Source organism: Sebastes umbrosus, chromosome 6 (genome assembly GCF_015220745.1).
Source record: "Sebastes umbrosus isolate fSebUmb1 chromosome 6, fSebUmb1.pri, whole genome shotgun sequence".
NCBI classification, from domain to species: Eukaryota; Metazoa; Chordata; class Actinopteri; order Perciformes; family Sebastidae; genus Sebastes; species Sebastes umbrosus.
The window spans coordinates 26359203-26382742 of record NC_051274.1 but is presented as its reverse complement, the minus strand read 5'-3'; the positions used below and the strand labels follow the sequence as shown (position 1 = coordinate 26382742).

General features: G+C 39.4%; 1 protein-coding gene across 4 annotated transcripts in view; it reads right to left on the bottom strand.

Moving 5' to 3' along the window:
- Positions 1-4162: 4162 nt before the first annotated feature.
- LOC119489856 (oxysterol-binding protein-related protein 2-like) overlaps positions 4163-23540 on the bottom strand; it is a 32517-nt gene continuing 13139 nt past the window's right edge. For 3 of the 4 annotated variants that reach the window (XM_037772782.1, XM_037772784.1, XM_037772783.1), the window contains exons 2-14: positions 19362-19730; positions 14379-14505; positions 12680-12755; positions 12408-12542; positions 11391-11488; positions 11098-11280; positions 10820-10927; positions 9582-9671; positions 9180-9300; positions 8927-9052; positions 8467-8590; positions 7973-8063; positions 4163-7800 (exon numbers count right to left, since the gene is read on the bottom strand). In XM_037772782.1, the coding sequence (XP_037628710.1) occupies positions 7698-7800; positions 7973-8063; positions 8467-8590; positions 8927-9052; positions 9180-9300; positions 9582-9671; positions 10820-10927; positions 11098-11280; positions 11391-11488; positions 12408-12542; positions 12680-12755; positions 14379-14505; positions 19362-19398 (1419 nt within the window). In that variant the 5' untranslated portion in view covers positions 19399-19730 and the 3' untranslated portion in view covers positions 4163-7697. Of the gene's footprint in view, positions 7801-7972; positions 8064-8466; positions 8591-8926; positions 9053-9179; positions 9301-9581; positions 9672-10819; positions 10928-11097; positions 11281-11390; positions 11489-12407; positions 12543-12679; positions 12756-14378; positions 14506-19361; positions 19731-23201; positions 23224-23540 lie in introns of those variants that run through there. The other variant, XM_037772786.1, reaches the window with a different exon arrangement.

The window sequence follows — 23540 nt, the reverse complement described above, 5'->3', positions numbered from 1 at the left end:
AAAAAATGACAAAATAACCCAAGTGAATGAAGAAAAGAGGGTGAAAATAAAATACAGAAAAAGGTCGAGAGCCTAACAACGATTACAAAGTGTTCCATTCACTGTTGTAAGTGCAATGAGCTAAACTTCCTGTTTCCCCATTGTAAAACCTTGTGTATGTTTCCGTGTATTCCTCCTGTAAATGGGTGTAGTAGACCTGGTGCATCATGCCATGTAATGTGATGAATGACAAATTATGACCTTACAATACATTTCAATCAGGAAAAATAAATAAAAGACAAATACATAAAAACAAATAACTTGTTGTGTAAACTTTTTTAATTAATATTTTATTTTTTTGTACTATAAGTTTCATTCATTCCAGAATAATATCGTACAATCGTTGAATTTATTTCATGTCAGTTTTAGATCTTTGCAAAAAAGTGTTGAGGACTAACGTGTTTTTTTTTTAAAATTTCTTTCAAATTCACTCCTTGACGTTGCAAAGTGTTAAAATTACAGAGAAGTCAGCAAGATTGGAGAAAATATATATGATTAAAAAAAAGTTATTTTTATAAAACGGGCGCTATATCTTGACAGTAGTACATGAAACAGGTAACCTGAAAAAAAACATGTTCCTCTGTGTCCTCCGGTGCTCCTAACGGCATCTGCAAGATTTCACAGACCGGCGGAAAACAAGCAGTAAGAGCTGATCTGAGGTCTGCTGTCCAGCTGCTGTCTATGAGAGCTGGCTGTCAATCACTCGCGAACTCCGACCAAACGGTCAAACTAGGCAGCGCTGATCAAATATGAATCAATATTATGTTACGTTAATGTCTATTTCTCTCCTCAAATGTTTTCAGAATCATCTTGTAGTGCACGGTTTAGCTGTAAAATGAGAACGTTTGTGACCCGGCAGCCATTGTGAAATCTGGTAAAAGGAACGCCAAGTTCTGGTCACATGACCGGAGCACAGCCAATAGGAACGCTCTCTCAATGAAATGACCTGTGATTGGCCAAAGTCTCCCGTCACAGGCTAGATTTTAGAGCCATAGAAAACAGAGCCATGATGGGTTGCAGAAGTCTAGTTTTCTCTCAGAACACTTGAATTACAATATGCTGAAAGGTTATTATGGAATTTTTTGCCCAATTTTTGCCAAAAATATACTGCCTACTGCAGCTTTAATTCCAGTTTTTAAATAAAATGCACTGCTATTCCTTTTAGTCCACGGTCGTTCTGTCTTATTATATGAGTAGCAGGGTCTCTACTGGATACGCTATTATACTGTAGCTCCTGCATGCTTACGTACAATACAAGCTACGTGACACAACATTGTAAATCGTAGGCGACTGTGCAAAATGTCTTTGTCAAAAAGGAGAACAGTGGACACGGAGAGTGTCAGATGTTCCTAGTTACTATTTCTTCACAAAGGTAAATGGGAAGCCAGTGTGCTCTGTGTGTTCACAGCACCTTTCAATGCTCAAGGAATATATATATAATATTCGGTGCAACAATCAGACTCATCATGGCGAAAAATACAAGAACTTGCTGAGAACAAACAGCAGTCTGTTGTTATTTACAGGTTATTATGCAATGGTTTTACTGGTCCGGCCCACTTAAGATCAAATTGGGATGTATGTGGCCCATGAACTAAAATGAGTTTGACACCCCTGCAGTCTAGAACACTTTAATATCTCTAGATATTCACTCTGCAACACATCTTCCTTTATTTACCCAACTTTTTGTCCCATTTTGGAACAACCCGCTGCACATGCACTGCATTTCTCGTCTGTGTTAACCCTGCTGTTATAACCTCACTCACACTAACATGACTTTTCAAACTATTGTTTTTTTTTGCATGTGTCATAAAAGTTACAGACAATATTCAGCACATTTATCCTCCTTCTTCTGTAACTCCACCTCTCAAGTCTGATTCTTTGTACTTCACAGTCAAATAAAGTCAGTTTTATTTATATTATCCAGAATCAGATTTTGCTTTAAATGGCTTCACAATGTGAACATTTGATACCTTCCATCCTGATAGAGCCTTAAGCCATATGAAACGCATCCCTGTTTGTTTTATCTTGTAAATTAAGTACAACTTTTAAAGACGCCATATTATCTTTAATAATCCACTCTAGGAGATTATTCTTTCTTTTTTTCATTCTTGTTTTATAGCTGTCACACTGAAGATCGAGTCATCCTGAGTCAATAATGAAAACTGGTTGATTTGTGCCAGCGTGTTCCTTAGCACTCATTTTATTCAAAAAAGAAGGAGACGTGGTCATAAACTGAAATTAGGATTTTATTAGTAGACATTTCCCCCCGTTCATTAATCTACCAAGCTGTTCACAGATTGGATTACGACCCCTTTACAGTCCCCCACCTCAAAATAAAACATCTGGTACAACGTTCTCACCAAAAAACAGTTTAAATACTATAAAAATAAATCAATTGCACAAAATAATATGCCATTTTGCTTGTGATTACCTCTGTGCAGCACTTGTACACGTATTATAACATCGATAAACCCTGTGATACAGTCCAAGAGAAGGAGGGTCAAACGTTTTTATAGAAAGAACCGACACTCAAAGAGCAACAAAGATCTAGTTTAATGATCGTCTGGTGACCGCTCCAGATGTTTACCAGCTGCTTGGACTGTTTTACCAGCTGAAAATTACAGTTTTTCAGCAATAGTTTGTTCTTGTTAGGGTTCATTTACCACCGTAGCATGTGGCCAGTGTAAAGTTCAACTCAAGTAGTGTTTGTGTGATTGATCTTTAATTACTTTTTTAACGACAGGTCTACCTAAACACACTGTACTGGTGAGTAGTAACGGCCACAGTAAAATGTACAAGCTGGTGAATGATGTTCACTTCAAGCCCCGATTAGACGCTAAAGCACTTCAGATTCATGTTTAAATGAAAGAGAGAAATTAAGAGCTGTTTGAATTAGCTACATAAACAAAAGATTATTTCATAAAACCTCAAACATCATAAATAATAAACATAAATACAAAAAAAAAACAGAAAAAACAAGGGAATGAAAGAAGGAGGCACTAAGCATGACATAGAAAGAATTTTTAAAAACACACAAATGAAAAAGTTAAGTTGGTCCAAGATGTGTAGTCCCAGAAAGTTATAAGAATTTCCAAATATTTGGAATATATTAAGATAAACTAAGAAGGCAGATTCATTAACTGGAGATACATCTGACTATTGAAGATGTGTGTTTGTGGTGGGAGGTAAAGCTACTGTGCAATAACAGATCAGACATGTACTGTTCATGTTGACGTGCAAAGGTTGCATAGAGTTGGTGTTGTGAAATACATCACAGCTCCTAAATGCACTGATGAAAACATGATTTTTAAACTGCAAGGAACACAATAAACAATCCTCCTTTATGTTATTAAAATGGGTTCAACCTACAGGATCATGTTCTTTTTTTTTAACAAAAACTAGTTGTTTTCTGTCAAAAAGCATCCGAGGCCATTGAATAGGCGTTATCAGTCGCTATAAGCACCATAGATGTGGGTCATTAGGGGGCTAACGGCGTTTTAAAAGTGAAAGTAAAACCTAAAAGCAACACGTTCTAACATGTAAAACTGAATGCAACGGCACATTTTGAACACAAACAAAAAGGCTTCTTTAGGTTTAGGCAACAAAAACAGTTAAGTTTAAGGAAAAGCACAAAGACAACTACACGTTGTTGGTTTCACACAGGATGCAAACCTTAGCCTCTTGGGTGAAAGCCCTGTGTTTTGTGTCCCATCCATCATCCCCGACGTCCACCACTTATGGACTTTCACACTGTCTATGCTGCAGCTCCTGTCATACTCACTACGGTCGCTGTCGTGTTCTTTTATACCTTCTTTCGGTGATATACCATGTAAATAGATGATAAAACCCAGCAGTGGGTGTAGTAGGCACCTACTGACCCACATCTATGGTGCTTATAGCGACTGATAACGCCTATTTAACAGCTGGACAACAGTCTAATCGGCAGCAAAAAGTCCCATTCTCACTAGTGCAGACAGGTGTGCAGGGAATGTGAAGAGTTGAGGGTTTATAACCTGTTCATTAATCCAGATGTGAGACAAACCAGGGTTTTTCATAAACAAGCCACACAACCTTAGACTGTTTGTATCTGCTTCAACGAGAGCAAAGCAAACAGATAAAATGATTTTTTTTTTTTAAAGAAAACTCAGAGTTAAGAGTTTCTGTACAAATACTAGATATCCAGTCTGCCCAGCTGTTCTGCACTCCGCCAGCTGGAGAGAGCTGTCCACAATCTCTCTCAGGAGGATCATCTCTTTTTGTGCTAACATTCATTAAAGTACTTTTGTTTTTAGGAGTGAAACTCTTGACTTGCTGTTGATCGTTGATATGTTGGCAAGTCTCCTTTTTTACTACAATCAGCATCAGAAGAAAAACTAGAATTACCGCCTCGTGGTTGTATGCCTCCCTTAACCAGTCAATTTGCAGTTTACATGCATATCAGTCCAACATGTCATCACATCATCATTTTATCCTGTTGGACATTTGTATGAAATTGTCATGATTGGAATATGAATTCTTGAGTCCAAGTGGACGTTTGTGCCAAATTTGAAGAAATTCCCTCTATGAGGCGTTTATAAGAGATCACAAGAATGGAACGGACAGACGGAAAACATAACGCCTCCGGCCACGACTAACGCCAGCACCATAAAAACATATGGACGGATTATGAGACAACAGGCCCCCCCGGGCCCAGACGTGGGAGGTGTCCCCCACCCCTCCTATATGAGATGCGAGACACCAGAAGACGGACATTTTGTAGTGTCTCTTTCCTCCGGGCCCGTCCAGTATAATCCATCCTCTGACATCCAATCCAGCTGGACAGCAGAATATCTAACACGTTACATTATCTTACACAGACATGAATAATGCTTTCTTTTTCTAATCATGCTATAATGAGTGAGATTAATAATAATAATGTAAATCTTGAGGGTTCATATTGTCAAATTCCCATCGTTCACACAGCAAATCCACTCTCTCTCACTTTCTTTTGTAGTTCATATGGCTTTAAGTGTCTGTACATATCCATACACTCATACACATGATGATGAATGTACATGTATTGTTATGTTACATTTACTCTGTGTTATTTTGGATTTCATCTCCGTTACCCAACACAGGTGGTGGTTCAGTTTAATCTGGGAATTAAATATTCTCTAATAAATGTCATTTTATAGAGTGAGACATTTAACTCTGCAGGAGTGACTTTAGTCTTTCCAGGTTCAGATTTACATGGAGGCAGCCGGGTGGTTCGGTAACGAGCAGGTCATTACTACTTAAATCTGATCGTTCAGATTGCAGCTCACACTCTCCAGCGAAGTGTCATATGGTGCCTTCAAATGGGGTCGTGTTTACCGCGTTCACAAGAAGGGTCCATACGAACGCCCTCCCCTCTTGTGGTATTCACGACCTCGTAGGTGGAACGTTTGTGACGTGTTTGTTGACGTTGGCAGAAATGGCGGAGGCCTCGGAAGTAAATTTTTCGGTGCATAATAAGTTAATATCTTCTAATTTTAGTCGTATATTGTTTTTCTTCGTAATCTTATAATATGTCTGATGTCTAATGTTGATATTCCCAACTGCCTCATCTATTTCCTCTGTGATTATGCCTTTGCATTTCCTGCTAGCTTGTTAAATTGTTAGCCTCGGTGGCTTCTAGACACCAACAGTAGCGTCCATGTTGCAGTTGCCTAGCAGCGGCGTTCTCCCGACTTAACCACGTGAACGCCGAGCATATTGTGTACACAACTTCCCGTGTTGCAAACACGAGCTCACGAGTTTCATTTGAAGAGTCCAAAATCACATACTGTGCTCTACATATTCAATATGTGTACTATCGTTCAACATGCTTTTGTGTGAATAAACAGTAGTGTGTATCTTTCCGGACGCACTGAGCAGTAATTTATGTCATCACTTCCTGTAGAGCCTGTAACCATGGTAACCCGTGCCAACGACAGTTTTTGAGAATTTATTTCTGAAATATATATTACACCTATCAAAGTGAAATGTTATACTTACAATTAAATTGAAGCGTTATTGACTTTACTGAGCCGTCCGTCAACGTCTCTTATGAAAGTGGTCGTCACTTCCGTATTGCATTGTGGGATATTGATGTCGTTGTGTACTATTGGTTACACACTAAAAAAAATCTCACATACTGTTTGAACGTACTAAATAGCATGTTAGTGTGGAATTTCAGACACAATGTGAATCTATGTGAGCTGCTAAACCCTGACCTTTGACCTGCATGTGGAGGGGAATTTTTTTTTTTCTCTATTTGCTCAGCTTTGTAAAGAATAAGATAAACGAACTAGAGGATGAGTAATCAGATATTGGCACCACCAGTAAACCTCAGCTAAGACTTAGCAGCCAGCACAGTTAGCCAAGCTGCATATAAACATTCAGTTCAGTGTTCGTGTCCTCCAGCTGCTCTACGTTTTCTTTTAGAGTGAATTCACCGTGGACTGTTAATCGCACTGTACAAATTAAGACGACCTCCATTCATTCATCTGTTGCCGTGCAGGAGACGTGGTTTCTTTTCTGATCCGTTCCACTCTGCTGTCGAGGAAACATCCGTTTTCTAGTAGTTGTCTTGATTTATTCCAGTACATAAACCTTAAGTAGAAGGTTAACGGGAGAGTAACGGTGATTATTATCTTGACCAATTCAACCAAAAGTTAAACCAACCTATATTAATTTTTTTGATTGTTTAAAAGAAAAGAAAAAAGCATCCTCAAGGTTCGTCTTCAGTCAAAAGGAGCGTTCACATCCCTGATTTCCCTGTTGACTGGGCGTCCATCCGTGTCCGTAAATCCATCAATGGGATTATTAGGTTTTACTTCATGTTGTTTCTACTCATATTTACTCATTAATGACACATCCAGAGGCTCGGGAGGTTAGAGTTTGATTGCAAAAAGACGTTGAACATTCAGATTGGATGTGTGAGTTTGTGGGGGACCATTGTTTTACACGTACCAGCTCTCTGGCGTTGCGATTGGTCAGGAATAAAATGGTTCTTGTGCTCTAAACGATGCCGGGGAAAGAGAGACGGGAAACGTTTGCTGGTTGTTATGGTGACGAAATCACACATGATGAGACTTAAAGGAACAGCGTGTAACATTTAGGGGGATCTACTGGCAGAAATGGATGTTTTTTTTAGTGTATAATTGCCTGAAAATAAGAATCGTTGTGTTCTCATTAGCCGTTTGTATTTACATAGGGAGTGGGTCGTCTTCACGGAGCCAGCCGCCATGTTTCTACAGTAGCCCAGAACGCACAAACCAAACACTGGCTCTAGAGAGGGCCATTCACGTTTTTGCGAAGTTCTCCTACACGCTTGGCCCACGGGAGGAGTTTCAGTTTGTTGCTGCTAGATGCCTCCAGATTCTACACACTGCCCCTTTAAGTGAAGATTAAAAAAAAAGACCCGAAGACTCAGTTGACATCAAGCAGGATGCTGTTTGAGAGAAGTGACGGGCGTTTGGATTGGAGTCTTTCCAATCTGCGCTGGGTGTGTCGGTCCGTTTAAAGATGATAATGATGATGATGAAGGCAGTGAGATGAAGATGGTTTATGTGGATTCTTAGTATTTCTCTCCATTTCATGACAGGCAGGTCATTGCAGGTTATAGAGGACGAAGAAGAGGAGGAGGATGAAGGCCATCAGTAGATGTCGGGCAGGTCTTGGTAGTTCCTACTGAAGTAGCCACCGGTGTAGAGCCAGCCCTGGGAGTTGGTGTACGGGTTGGTGCCCATGTTGAACCACCTGAGAGACACAAACACAGATTAACAGATGCAGAACTGATAACGCATCACAAAATGTGCAGTACAATCCAAAAACGGCTGTTGTGTAATCTTTATTGTTTACTCTTTAATTTGTACCATCTGTATGTTTAATTCAATGTAACACTGAAAGTTAGTATGTGTGTGTTTCCCACCTCGTAGTCCACTCCTCCTCATCCTTGGCTCTCTCCTTTCTGGAAGCTCTCTGTTTGTCCTCCAGTCTCTCCTTCTCCTGACTGGCCTCGTCTGCAAAAAACAACAACACACACACTTAACGTCTGTGGATTGAACCATTTAGCTCAGTAAAAGAAACTTGTGCTGGAATAAATTGATAATTTCAAGCTAGTAAAGTTGTTTTGCCTCTTTCTTGATGACGTGAGACAGTGACACAGACACCCAGCAGGTGGCAGCATTGTCTTATTACTGCATATTCTTTGTATCCCATCAGAAGTCATTTAAGAAACTCAGATGTGTTATTCACCAGCATAGATGTAAAATCACAGGAAAGCTATTTTTCCACTTTACTGAGAAGATAATCTGTACCATCAGTCAGCTGTAACTTCTAATTACACTTATCTTTTTATGGTTCAGCAGGGCATTGCTGCCTAACATGTAACAGTAACAGTAAGGGACTTTTAAATCGATTTACCCATGTTGCCACTCTCCATGGCTCTGATGTCAGGCCTGAAGCGACAGTCTGTCGGGGCCACGATGGCCTCCATGCCAGGCTCCATCTCATTGAGAGACATGGCAAAGTTGGTGAAGTTGTACATCTGGGGAAGGAAGAAGGGAGGGAGTTAGGGAGATTAAGTGTGTGTGTGTGTTTGTGTTTGTAAATGTAGTCTTTAGAGAAAATGCTAAATTTAGGCACATTTATCTGTTGTGACTTAGGGCGCGTTCACAAGCCAACATTTAGTCAATTTGAATCAAACCCTGGTGCGGTTCGTGTGGGGCAGTTCAACGTAGTAATCGTACTCTGGTGCAGACCAAAACAACCGGTCTGAGATTGATTGCAAGAGGTGGTCTCTGACCGTTTCCAAGCTAACCCTATTGTGGTTTGATTGCAGTGAGAACACAATCTGACTGACGGTGTGTTTTTATGTTCATACCGAAGCAGAGTGTGCCGGTCTGGAGTCTATCCTCCACAGCAGAGTGCTTCCTGGTACAACAGAAACCGTCTCCTGGACTTCGGGCATGTCGTCTGCGTCATCGTTCTCCGCACCCTCCTGCTCCTCCTGGAAATAAAACACTTCATTGTAACTGCTGTCTTTCACTCACTGAGACAGAAGCATAAGATGTTGAGAAGAGATGCAAGCAACAGTTTTAAAGAAACAACAGGTGTCAATTCTAACTTGTTCTCACATTTTTGTGCTTCTTGGTGTCTCCTCTCTTCTCTGACTTCTTGTGGGCCTCGTAGGCCTGAGGGTCGACGCTCCACATGCACTCAGTCCACTTCCCATAGATGACACAGTGCTTCTTTTTACTGGACAGACAGAAAGGCAGAAGAACACAGAGGGGAGAAGAGGAAGTAGAGGAAGAATAGGAGGAAGAGGAGCAAGATGAGGAAACGAGGCAGGAGAAGACAAAAAAGGGGAGAAGAAAGAGGAAGCAGAATGGGGAAGAAGAAAATTACAGAAAAGCACAAGAGGCCGACCAACACAAAGAGGAAAAAAATGGGAGTGAAAAACAAGGACAACAAACATATGCTATAAAATAATAGAATAAGCACACTGTAGGCGACATACTGTCAGAGTAAACTCTAACCTCTTATCCTGGATGTATCCCTCCACTTTGTGCAGCTCCTTGCCAAACATCCCACAGGGCTTGAAATTCAACACACACTTGTCTCCAGTGCTGAGGCAGAAAAAAGGAGAAGAACCATCAACATCTCTTCTATTTTTAGCTTTTTTCTCTCAAACAGAGATTTCTGATCTTCAGGAGAAAAGAGTACTTCTACTAATTTAAATTAAGAGCATCATTATAGTATAATTCAATTTAAATCCTCCTCAGTTTTGAGGTGTTGTGAAAAAATGTTGCCAGTCTGAACCGAACAGACGGAACTGAACCAAAAGATTAGTGCAGAAAAAAAAAAATGTCAATCAAGCTCTCCCTGTTTTCCATGCGAGGCCTTTATCCAATCAGTGCAAAAGTAAAGCTGTGATTTGACTGCTTCACAGCTCCTGGTGTGAATCTGTGAATCTGCGTGACTATGACACAGAGTGTGACGGAAATAAGGATCATGCGAGCCTTGCAGAGCTTCCCTGGATAAATAAAGGTTCAAAAAGTGGCCTGAGAAGACACACAGAGAGTCAACAAGCTGCAGTCTTAAGTATCAGAGTAAACTCTGAGTGAATGAAGGCGCCGGGCAGGAATGCTGAAGAGCTCTGGACAGTCGTGGGTGAAGACCGGGGAGAGTGTGTGTGAGGTTCAATGATGTTGTAGTTCCATAAATATAGGTGCAACTCAACACTTTCCGCAGTTTGGATTGGTTGACTCCTTTATTCGCGGTGCGAAAGCTCTGAAAAATCAACCTTGTTTCGAAAAAACTGTTTCTTTTTTGCAGCGTAATATTCACATTCTGTGTGAAAGTATTCATGAAAAAAAACAACAGTTTGAAAAAAATATATTGTCGTGCGAATTAATCGTACGAAAAAAACTGACCCTGGTGTGTAAAGGCCTTTAGAGTCAAAGAAAAGAAAATGACTCCCAACAAATGTAAGAATTGTTTGTGTAAAAAGTAATTTATCAAGCAAAAATTAAAATAAATTTGCTGGTTCCAGCTTTTCTTTGTTTTATATCATTTGTAAATTTGGTGTTTGGACAGTTTGTCGTACAAAACAAGCAATTCACAGTCGTCAGCCGTGTGTTTTGGTCACCATAGGTTTACCATGTCAGTTATTTTAATAACAAACTGCACTTATGCCAACAAATGCTATGTGATAAATGCTATGAAAAGGAAATAAATGCACAATCACAGACTACATCTCTCATGTATAGCTCACCTGTGATTGACTATTTCCACTGTGCCGTATTGCTCTATCCACAGTTTGCCCAGGATGATGTTGTGTACGCAGCAGTAAGGATTACTCCATGTGTACGCCTCAGCGTGTCTAGAGAAGAGGATGGAAAAGACGGAGGGATGAAGGACAGTTGAAGAATGGAGCAGAAGAAAATGAAAGAATGACAGAGGGGATAAAGACAAGACCAGAGAAAAGAAGATGAGGAACTGATTTTGGATCAGAAAACTGTTTTATGAACACACACACTGTTTTGCACTCACTTGAGTAGCTCTAGCGTGATGGTCCCTTTGGGCTCGGCCTCGACGCTCTTGCCCCAGAACTTCAGTTTGGGGTAGATGGAGCCGTGGAAGACGAAGTCCCCGACCAGACTCTCTGCATGGAAGGCACTGACTGGGGGATGATGGGATACCTGCTCCGATACCAGCCGGAAACCCTGATCCTCTCTGGAGAAGGCAGTGGAGAAATAAACTGTCAAAACCGGGGAACCTTAAAACACACTAAGTGTGTTTGTGTGTGTGTGTGTGTGTGCGTGTGTGTGTGTGTGTGTGTGTACCTGGTGAGTTCATAGGTCTCTCCCAGCAGAGGGTTGAAGGGTTTTCCTGTTCTGTCCCACTGAGACGCAACTGCTGATACAGCAAAAGCAGCTACTGCCTGAAGACAAACAATTTACACATCATGTTAGTGAGTGTGTGAGAGTGTGTGTGCATGACAATATCTGTATGTTTGTGTGTTTCTATTTCCATGTATGTTGCATGTCCTCATATTAATCCTTTGGAGCTGGGCTTAGTCAATGAGTGTGTGTGTGTGTTTGTGTGTGTGTGTCAGGGTTTCCATGCAAGTCGGTTGATTGATTAAATCCACTGGGGGGATCAGTGGGTTTAGTGCGGACCTCCATAACAAATTAAATTACCTTGATCTTTGGTCATTTATATTATGTAGCTCATGTATTTCTTTAATCACACCACCAGTGCAACTGTTTACATTCACTGACTTTTATTAACTGAGCATGTCGGAGTCAAACCTGCAATTGAAATGACTAATTTAGGTTTTTCTTACCAAGTACTGATTGCTGAACCTTTATATCTTATTTTGGGGCTCCAGTTGTTTACATTATTTACTGTATTGTATAGTGAAATTGTGTCTTTACTTTTATTTTTTTTAGTAATTTTTTTGCTAATAAAATGAAAAAAAAGTGATCAAACGTGTTGAAGTGTGTCAGTGCTCATAAAAGAATATCAAAACGTGCATACAGATGTAAGCATTCTTCAATTTAATGCGACATTTGACTGGCAGCAGCTACAACACATACAGTCTGTGGTGTGGTGAAGTCGAGCGCAGTGTATTTGATGTAGCTGGAAGTTCAGCGTGCCGAAATGCCACCACAACGTTTAAAAGAAAGTATCAAATCAAGTACTCTATTGGTATCGGTATACCTTTAACCATACTGGTATTAGTACTGGTGTTTTTGAAATGATAACCAGCCCTAGCTATCACTTATGTGTATGTGTCCTTCAGTGTTCTACAGAGCATGTAGATGACGTGTGTGTGTGTGTGTTTGTGTGCGTCTGACCTGCATGCGGTCTATGGAGTCGGGCAGCGAGCAGGCTCTGTTGATGAGGTACGTGTGTTCCATGTATTCGGTGATTCTCTGCAGGAAGCTCAGAGGCTCGTTGAAGACGATGGGCATCGTGATCTTAGACAGTTCCTGTGAAAAGCACAACATGAAGTCTGTAGTTTAGATTTGACCCCTGACTAACAGAATATGTTCCAAATCATTATTGATGCAATAAACAAGGTAATGTGATCACATCACTACAAATATGACACAGCACCGATCCTTACCAGTCCAATGCATTTCTTCAGGATGCTCCAGACACTGACAGTGTTTCTGGAAAACATGGCCGCTGGTAATGACGTCCTGAAATCAAAGAAAATAAGAAATAACTGCATGTTCTCCATTCATGCCTACCCGCACACATACACAGCTTCCCCAATATTTAACACATATTTTCACGAAGGATCAGCTTCGAAACATCTCAGGATCAACTGATAACCTAAAGGTTGTCAAATGACTTCCTTTAAGTTAACCCTCCGAAACCCGCCGACTTATCTGTGTTTAAGAGGTTGTAGCGGGCTCAGTCGTGAAGCTGAAGATACTGGTATCATATGAAACTAGAAAACCTAAGGAATCCGTTGGTACCAACCATGTCATAGTAGCTTGTCGGGAAGGAGGCTAAATAAGGCTCCAAAGTTAGGCTACATTTTGGCAAGGAAAAAACTGGCATGGCCATTTTCAAAGGGGTCCTTTGACCTCTGACCTCAAGATATGTGAATGAAAATGGGTTCTATGGGTACCCACGAGTCTCCCCTTTACAGACATGCTCACTTTATGATAATCACATGCAGTTTTTTGCATGCAGTATAAATGTGGTATTTTCGCCTATTCTAAAAATGGTGTATTTGAATACTTCTAAAGTAAACAGTCACAGGAATTACATAAATTGGGTATCACTGGAAGGCTGAGACTCTTGTGGATTCAATGAGCCCAATTGTATTCATGTATGATGATGTTAGTCCACATAGTAGCCTTTTGTTATGGTGAGACCAGTTTTTTAAACTTGACGTCACTGGATAAAATGACCTGTTGTGACCTCTAGGATAATCACAGCCGGATGAAACATTACAACCACAAACTAGAGACCGGGGGCATTATGTGTGGGTCTCTTAAGGTTAAAAACACATCGTATCGGTTTCATCAGCCACTCTGATACTGACAGCAGGCTTTCTTCTCTCTGTCAGTATCAGTAGCAATAGTATCTGATCTAACAAACTGAACAGAATGAAAACCAAGGTTGTAGATAAGCTGAGCATGTGGTCTGTCAGGTCTGTTAGCAGGCCTGAAGACACAGAAATGCTACAGATTAGACTGGAAAACTACAAAAGAAATGTCAAGAAACAATTCACTAAGTCTAACATCATATTCTGATGATTGTGGAAAGACCAGAACAGATTTTGTTCACATGAAAACGTCAAGGCACACTTTCCTAGAGTGGCTCGGTGGGAGTGAATAGAGAAATTATAAATTTCCACTCTGTATGTCATCACTGCAAAGAAATAAAAGTAGTTTGGTAGCAATAACATGAGTCTACGGAGCAGAGATGGATAGTTGTTAGTTGATAGTTGCTGGCCGATGCCACGCTATGATTGGCCAGTCTGTGTTCAAGGGGCGGGACTTAGCGAAGAGTCAAATGTTACATTTTTTTAGCTTACAGCTTCCAATGATTTTTTATGTAAAAATGGCAGCTTCCAGTTAGAATAGGTTATAATAACAACATGAAAATAAAAAAATAAAAAATACAAAGGGGTTCATCGAGTGGCATAGTCACAAAAAAACATTCAACCCCAGTGAGTACAAGTTTTGACCGTGCCCAACACATCATACTGGTTTCAGTGGGAGGCTTCCGGACACGACGTGATGCAGCGACAGACATATAAACACACTCTGCAGCTGGAATGTGGCGCAGCAGGAATGCAGAAGTACCTGTGTTTCTTGATGCCGTTCTCCTGTGGCACCGATCCATTGTTCTTCTGACTGCTGCCGTCAAACACCAGCGCATCTTTGAAACTGGCCTCCGACACCCCTTCATACGACTCGTCCGAGTCCAGGCCTGTGGGGCGAGAAAATGGGACACAATTATTAGTTACAGTTAGAACGACAACTCTTGCAACAGCCGATGTTCTGTGCAGAAAACCTGCTTTTTAACCAATATAACAAAAAGCAACAGGTTTAAACACATAGAGACACATATTGGGCTCTATGATTTTGCTGGCAGTTGATGTTTGGATCAAATTTGAATATTGTCTGCGACTGTTTAATGTTGCAAACTAAACACATTTGCATGCTGTTTTGCATTAGGAACTTCTTGCCTGTGTTTGACTGGCAAATTGTATCGATTGCCTGTTAACTGTTTACAATGACTAACTTCTTCACTGACACAGCAGTGGCTCACTTTAAACACTCTTTTGTAATTCATGGTCATGATTCCAAAGTTTCAAGATACAATATATGTTAGGCTAAAAAATGGTAAAATGCATAGAAACTGGTGCAGCCATATGGAACCACGGCACCTTGTTTGAATAGTTGAAATAGCTGCAATTAAATGAAGAAAATCAAATAAAATACACTGTATACCTAAATTCAAAAGAATGACGAGAAGAGACAAAAAAAATAAAATTAGAGCAACAACATGATACATGTCACATTGCAAAACTACACCAGTCACACTAAATAGACACACCTACAGTTTGAACTGGCAGGTTTCCAGACAGTGTGGTGTTTAAATATTTATTTCTCTTGATGTCAGTCTACTTGTTTTTACTATTTGTTGTAAATAAAGCTGCATTCTTTGGCCTGACAACAGTAAACCTGCATGTGACTGAATAGAACATAAATCAGAACATAAACATGGCATGTAGTATTTATTAGTATTTAGTGGTGCAGGGTGGAGTTGCGGTGAACTTGAGGTGGGGCCTTAACAACAGCTTAAAATAGACTGAACTGTTTATTATCATTTAGTAAACACGCCTACTCACTAGTCATATGTCAAAGGAACTAGGTGTGTACAGTATTCTCACCATATTAGGTGAGCCATTTTATATATAGACGTGACGCAAATGCCTCTCACAAGAATATATAATGGGAAGATGAACAGAACTAGGTGCCCAAAATCCGACAACTATTTTGATAAGCGATTAACCGGTTTGAGTGATTTTTTTAAGAAAGAAAAAGTAAAAACTCTCTGATTCCAGCTTCCTAAATGTGAATATTTTCTGGTTTCTTTACTCCTCTATAACAGTAAACTGAATATCTTTGAGTTGTGAACAAGACATTTGAGGATGTCATCTTGGGCTTTGGGAAACACCGATTGACATTTTTCCCCATTTTCTGACATTTTATAGACCAAACAACTAATCGAGAAAATAATCAACAACGAAAATAATCGTAAGTTGCAGCCTTCTTTCATTGTAAATGAAACACTACAGAATTACAAACATTTTGTGATGCACAGACCAGAGGAGGGTACTAATCCTCCAATCACAAACCGAAAACAATGCCATTTGCTGTAAATCTCCATGTATACATTTATAATATATTGTACAAATACACAGTAATTTGACAATATCTTCCGAACCTCTGTAGCTGCCATTAAGCAACCTAAGAACAGAGCTCTGTGATGAAAAGATAATAATTTAGTCTTGCTTTCTACAACTACAATGTTGGACTTTTAATAACTGTTTAATATTAATTCTGGAAAACAATATCACCAAGAAATGTCTTGACATTTTAAATTACACCTGTTATGTAAAATTGGAGGTCCATTGAGGAATTAAAAAACTAGACAATAAGGCCAAGCTGGAGGCCACCTGGTGCCGATCACAGCTACCTCTGTGCACATGTACTAATGAATAATACATCTGACCTGGTCTGCATCTGCCTCAGATTAGTAAGATGATCATAATAATGACACAAAGACAGGCAGACACACACACATACTGAATCTTTTATTTATATCTCAATGAAAACAACAACCTGCGTAAGACATAATAATAGCAACATAATGATTGTAAGTCAGACGCCTAGCAATATCACAAAACAAGGACACAACTGACATGAAAGGTACAAAAACAATGATGCTATTGACAGCTGACGGAGAACAACACCCTGGTTTTGCCCTGCCCTTCAACCCAACGTCAATACTCAAGCTATTCAATGGACACAAGAGGCTGGTAACTTTCTACCACAGTAAAATGTTCACCGCCACCAAAATCCATGTTGTCTACTAAGCTCGTATTTCTCATAATCATATCCCAGGATTCACTGCTGTTCACAACACTATACGACTTTACATCACAAGTCAGTATTTCTCAGAATGAGTGAAATCCCTCCAACTTCAGAGTGTTTCAGCAAGTTCCAAAACCAAGAGGACCAAGGATGAAACGCTCTCCATAAAAAACACATCTGTTCAAAGTTCATCCCTCCTCAGTCTGGTGAGTCAGACCCCTGGAATGCTAGTGCTAGCGCTAATGCTACGCCTCCCATAGTAAATAGTCATGATGACACTGGAGGGACTCAAAACTCATGTACAACATCCTCTTGAGTCATAGCAACTCTATTAGGATTGTTTTCAGCACGTCTTTTGTAAAACGTGTAGCTCAAATCAAGCAATCTTATTGGTTCATAGCCGTAATATAATGCTGATATGACGCGTTTAACCTTTGCACCTTCAGTATCACTCCACGGATGACAAAAAAACAGACTCATGGTTGCTTAGCGACAGGGTCACAGGGAGGGATCACTTCGGCCAACACGGCACAGGTTACAGATAAACAGCAACAACAAAGTTAGCAGCTAAAACCCGCAAAAACGACATGCAGCGCTGCGTAAAGAGGAGGTTCCACAATGTTGACCAGAATATGCAAGAAAGCAGGAACGCAGCAGAAAATACATAAACAACTGCCTCCTCCAAGCAACACACATCCTGTGACCTCCACCTAACAAAAATACAAGCAGTTATCAAAATCCTCCTACTGACGCTGGACAGTTTCTCAGGAGTTGCATAATAAATGACAATGTACAATAATGTAAACAAAGAGCTAAATAATGAAATCAATATAACGCTGGCCTGGGACGAAAAAAGCAATATTCTAGCTGCTACTGTATGTTCCATAGCAACCACTGCCTCGGTATGTGCAGTCAGGAGGGCCTATCTATTAATAAATTGGAATATGTCTATAACTTTCATATTTCCATACTAGATGACCGTTTTATAAAAGCAATAGCTCACTTCAGACCGTGATATGTTGTGATTATATCTAAAGGGGCGCTGTTCGGCCCGACGTGAAGCGGCCTGTCGTGAGCTATTGCTTAATTAGCTAGTGCATGGATATCAGGCCCTTCATGACAACTGTAACATTAGCATGCATGGCATCCCATAGGTGTTGACTTGTCTAATCTCTCCACAGTAGCAGAAATCTGACACCAATTAATCATAAATACAGGTCAGGATTCGTTTGACTACCTTCCTCAAGACAGGATGTCAGATAAAGAGTGTTAAGAGCTGATTTTCCCAACTGATACCTTGACTACATCCCGTCTCTCTGCCTCTGCTGGATAAAATAAAATGTCACGCTGTAATTGAGCACTTATTCTAAAAAAAACACACTTGAATTGAACTAATAGCTTTTTCCTCCGTCTACACAACCATACAGTCTCCTAGAATCCAGGGTGTTGTTGACATCGCTGATCACGACCGCAAGACAGCAGAGCTCTGAATTATTGAACTAATCATCAGACTAAGGCAGCTTAGGTTCCACTGGATGGTATTCTGCTTCTATGATGGAGACAAAAACAGACTATCTAATTAGGGCCGACAGCCTCTCGCAGCACAAACGGTGTCACAATCTCTGATCTGCAAAAATAGGCCTGCAGAGACTTTCTGTGCAGCGTACTGAGACTGAATACTTTCAATGTGGACAAGACACTGATGGCTTTATTTTATAAATCTTTTATTGAGTCTTCTGGGCGGAGGTACAGGTCACCCAGGGTAAAAAAGCACAAATTTCGTTTGTTCCAAGTGCAATAAATGAACTTAATTTGTACTGAACCTTGACTGCACTTCTCAGCAGCACTTTATCATGGCTACTAATACAATGGTTTTACACTTTTAACAGACAGATACATCTGGTTTTTTTTTTACTTGGTTGTTTGCTGTAACTGTTGTGATTAATGTCTCATGTCCTCTTGTATGTTGTGTTTGTGTTTTTGCTCTCTATTGTAAACCAGATTTCCCCTCGAGGGACAATAAAGATGAACTGAACTGACAAAATAAGATCCTAATAAACGTAATCAATACACTACAAAATTCTGTTAAGACTTCTGTTTATGAAATCAAGACTTCAAGATTTCTCTCTTTTTTGAAAAATCAGCACAAACAAACTGCTGCAACGTTTTGTCTTTTCATTGAGAAAGCTCTTTAGACCATCCGCAAAATATCTTCATCAAATAAAAGCCAGCACATTAAGATTTTGTTTTTCAAACTAGGGATGTCACGAGAACTGATATGTCCGTATCAAGTCAAAGCCGGTACTCGTTTTTCTGCAGTACCTCCTTAATAATGCTACATTGTGAACAACAAATCCGTTTGAAATCAGCAGGTGGAGAGCTAGTTAACATTAGCTGTTAGCAGCCGGTAAGCAGCACAGTCCTGCATGGAGCTAGCAGCTAACGGGAGGTGTCATTGAGTGACATTATGATATATTCAGACTCCATTCAGTAAAAATGAGTATTGGGCGAAGTTAAATTCTAACGTTATCATGATGTGTTCAAATGTAATCTTGTAAAATGTAGTTTTTGGCAAGAAACTTATCGATAATTGTGGAATTTTAGTGGTATTGGTATCGATTACTAAATTTCTGGTATCGTGACATCCCTATTTCAGACTGACACACAAACACGCACACTCACCTGTGACGGCGTCGTAGAACTCATCCTCATTGTTCATCTTCTAGAGTCAAAGCCGACTGGTCGTGTAGGACAGATGTACAACTTCTAGCACATGTTCCTGTCGGTGGCGACCCCTCAGAGCTCCTATTGAGGGAGACCTGTCAATCAAGGTCCCTCTGGAGTGTCACCACGGCAACAGCACAATGTCTGTTCAATATCCAGGGGACAAAATCCTGAATTGTGATGGATGGTTTGACCACAGAAGAACGACACCAGGAGACGTCAATCAGAGCAAATCTGCTGTTTCACCGACAGCGTGTGGACAGCTGATGTAACTTCAGAGTTCAGGTTGTGTTTCTTTGTCTTTGCTGAGAGAAGCAGATTAGTGACCTGTAGAGACAAAAAAACAACAACATATAAGTCTTGAGTTACTGTAAACCAAGAGTGTTTTTTTACCATGACACCTGTGTTGCCAAGAGACAAAGTCAGGACTGAAATCAAGTCTGTCTATTAAGCAGTATTGTGAAAAATGATATATCTGAGGAAAATACACAATGGGAAATCATACTATAATTTATTAGTCCACTCTTGAGCGATAATATATGTATATTAGAGCTAAACAAATAGTCTGCCTTATATTGTTGTACAGTATATACTGAATATACTGTAAACTGACATGAATATAGGGGTGGAACTAACGGTTACTTTCATTGTCGATTGATTGATTTTTCTTGATTAATCGATTAGTTTTTTGGTCTATAAAATGTCTTGTTTTGTCCACAACTCAAAATTATTCAGTTTATGGTCATAGAGGAGTAAAGAAACTAGAAAATATTCACATTTTAGAAGCTGGAATCAGAGAATTTTGACTTTTTTTTTCTTAAAAGATTACTCAAACTGATTTATCGATTATCAAAACAGTAGGCGATTAATCGAATAGAATAGTTGACAACTAATCGATTCAATTTTGCAGCTCTACATACATGCATATACTGTACATATCCACCTATGTCATGAATATAAAGCAACCTGTTACATTAATCATTCAATATTTATTCCAGCATATTTGCACTCTGCACCATTGCTCTACTGTATTATTGTTTACAATTTACAGAAACAGCCTGACTTATAGACATTGTATGCCGTACCGTTTATATATATTATCTTGCTTCTTTACTCTTGTTGTCCTTGTATTTTTGTTTCTGTGTATGTCCAATGAGAGCAAAATAACCAGAATCAAATTCCTGGTATGTGAACTCATACTTGGCCAATAAAGCTGATTCTGATAACCAGGAGGCGTTTTATTTGGTTAGACAAAGAGATGTTGGCCTAAAAATATTAGTCATAATCCAGAGTGTTATTTTACTGTAAATTTTCAGATGACACAAAAGGGTCATTTCCAACTATCTAGGCTACCAGCTGAAAATCTGCTTAGTCTGGCTGAGTGACAGTCGTGTCCATCATGGCCCACTGAGTGCAAACAGAGAGTTTTCTAGTCCAGTAGTTACATAATCGGGACGGCACTGCCATAGGCATTCTGGGTCTTTGTTACTTTCTGTTTGGTACATTGGCTCTTCATCATTTTAAAACCAAGACCCCAATGGCCTTTCATTTTCTAATTCCAAAATAACAAGTTAAAATTTCAATATAGTTACGAACGGTTCTTAACAGCATAATCTCAAAAATCAGGACAGTAACAGAAGGTTCAAAATTACAATTGAGCAACAAATGCTAGAATAATTTGCTTGGAAGATAAATTGATATTTTTAGTCTTCAATGTCATGCCTTTTACATTTATTTTCAGACATCCTTGTTGGGCACCGTACTCTCTCTGTACATGTGAGCTAATCAATTCAAAGCAGGACAATGACAACGTAGGAAACAGGTTTCTGACTGGCTGTTTATTTCGCTTGCTCCAAGTTACAAAAATAAATCTGGATCGCACAGCCTTTGTCTCATTTTGTTGGACGCTATAATTTCTAGACAGGCTTTTCTTTTGAGTTGACCAGAAACTGGTAACTGAGCAAGTGATGCACATTTATCCTAGGGGTGTAAATCACAAGTTTCATTACAATACAATATTATATTGATTCTTTGGATAACAGTACAATATTTGCTAATATCACAAAGTCTGCCACGATACGATTTCGATTCAATTCAGGGGCCTGCGATCGATATGCTTATTTAACACAGTTGCATGTATATAAACTCACAAAAAGCAACTAAAATATGATTTGACAATTTTAATACTGGCTCTGTAGGAAGGAGGTGCGATTGGATGGAAATGGTGACACATGTGACTGGGAATTTCAAAATAAAGGCATATCTTAAAGATGATAATTGGTACCAATGTTTTCACTTTGTTGATCATTGAATTGATATAACAGTCCAGATCAATATATTATTCATCCCTAATTTATCTCTTTAGCATTTGGCTAAATTAGCTTTTTAACGTTTAACTGGTTGAACTGGCCTTAACAATGTATGTCATAGAGCTATTCATAGATGACATTTTCTCACTTCCTCATCCTGTTGAATGTCAATGAGTAAAGGTGATAGGATGATAATCAGTGAAGGTGGAACCAACATAATCCCTCAACTCATTATACAGGGAGAAGTGACGCTAACAGTCGTCAGCCCTTAAACTCAAATAGCATTTTAAAAGGAAATGCTTCACTGTGCTGGCAGCAGATCACATTGTTCTGCTGTATAAAAAGGTAATATCTCATTTCTATCGCTTACTCATTGTTTGGTATCACTGCCCACTTCACCATATTCACAGAATACAATCCATGATTTATCCATTTGTTTCTCTCACCACTATGACCCCCATATCTGACGTTAGTAACGCTACGAGGAAACACAATTGGCATGACATATTTTCATCACAATGACACAGCCCACATGGCAAATACGACAAATGTTGACTTACACTTTGACTCATTGTTAGTAGAAAAAGCTCAGTAGTAGGCTAGACACAATCACACAGTAGTTTCTAACACACAGTAAAGCTAAATCCAGTTCTGTATGTACTTCATCTGAAGTTATACACGGCTCTAAACATCAGGAGTAGAGCTGGATATCAAATACTTTTTGGGACCAAAATGTGTCTGTACAAATGAGTATCGAAGATGTGTCAAGCATCAAAAGTTAGCATTGAATGGTTGGTCAGATTGTTAGGGTTTTTTGACTAATTTCTATACAGATATCTCCTGATATACATTTCTTTATTTAACACTGATACAATGAGCAGTTGGGCATATTTTTTTAAATGAAAAATGGGGTAAAGATATGTTCATATTCCCCTAACTAAGTGAAAAAGATTTTGTTTTGGTATCGGCCCCGAAACTCAACACAGAAAATAATACCCAGCCCTAATCATGACAGAAGTTGAGTGTATTTATTTATTCTTATATTATTCTTTTTTTCAAACTGTGGCCAATGAAGACTCTTTTTTTTAGTATTTGTCCTGACCACTTCAATGTTTGCTTAAACTAAATAACAAAACCTGTAATACGTGGATTGTTATTCCATACAGTAGGTCTGCTGAACAAGTTTCAATAGTCTCCCTTCTCACCACAGCTTCTAAATTTGCAATGTTCATGTTTATATTTTGAGCAGTAACATACTTAGCATGCAAATGTTTGAAACCCTAGAAAGGGGAAGCTAGAGGATGAAACAAAGGAAAAGTTTATGCCTGAAATGAAATGTTACTGAGCATTGTTGAGTCCGTATTCCTATCTTTGGATAAAGTTTTATTGTCTTTTGGTTTGGCTACTCCATTGTTTCCAATACTGGTCAAACCCAATCATCAAATGTTGCCCTGTGTTTAAAGTGGAGCGTTACAAAATCTTAACATACCTGCAGTGAAAATAAATCCCAAAAGAGACAAATCCTTTTGTACAGGTATTCATTTCTGAAGGTGAAATGCTGAAACTGGAGTAAAACAGTGCTTGTTCTCTCCTTGCCTTCCACTGTGGAAGGCAGTGGAAGGGTTGTTGTAGGTAACGCCCTCAGCACAAAAATGAACTTTGGCCTCAGTGTCGACGATCGATAAGGTGGACCGAATGGATGACAAGCTGATATTCAATTGTTCTAACAGCTAATTTAAAGTCTAACCTTGAGCTTCTTGTTGTTGTTGGTTGGCTCCTACTAAATCTACAGTGATGCTTTAAGAAGCCGAATAAAATAATAAATGAA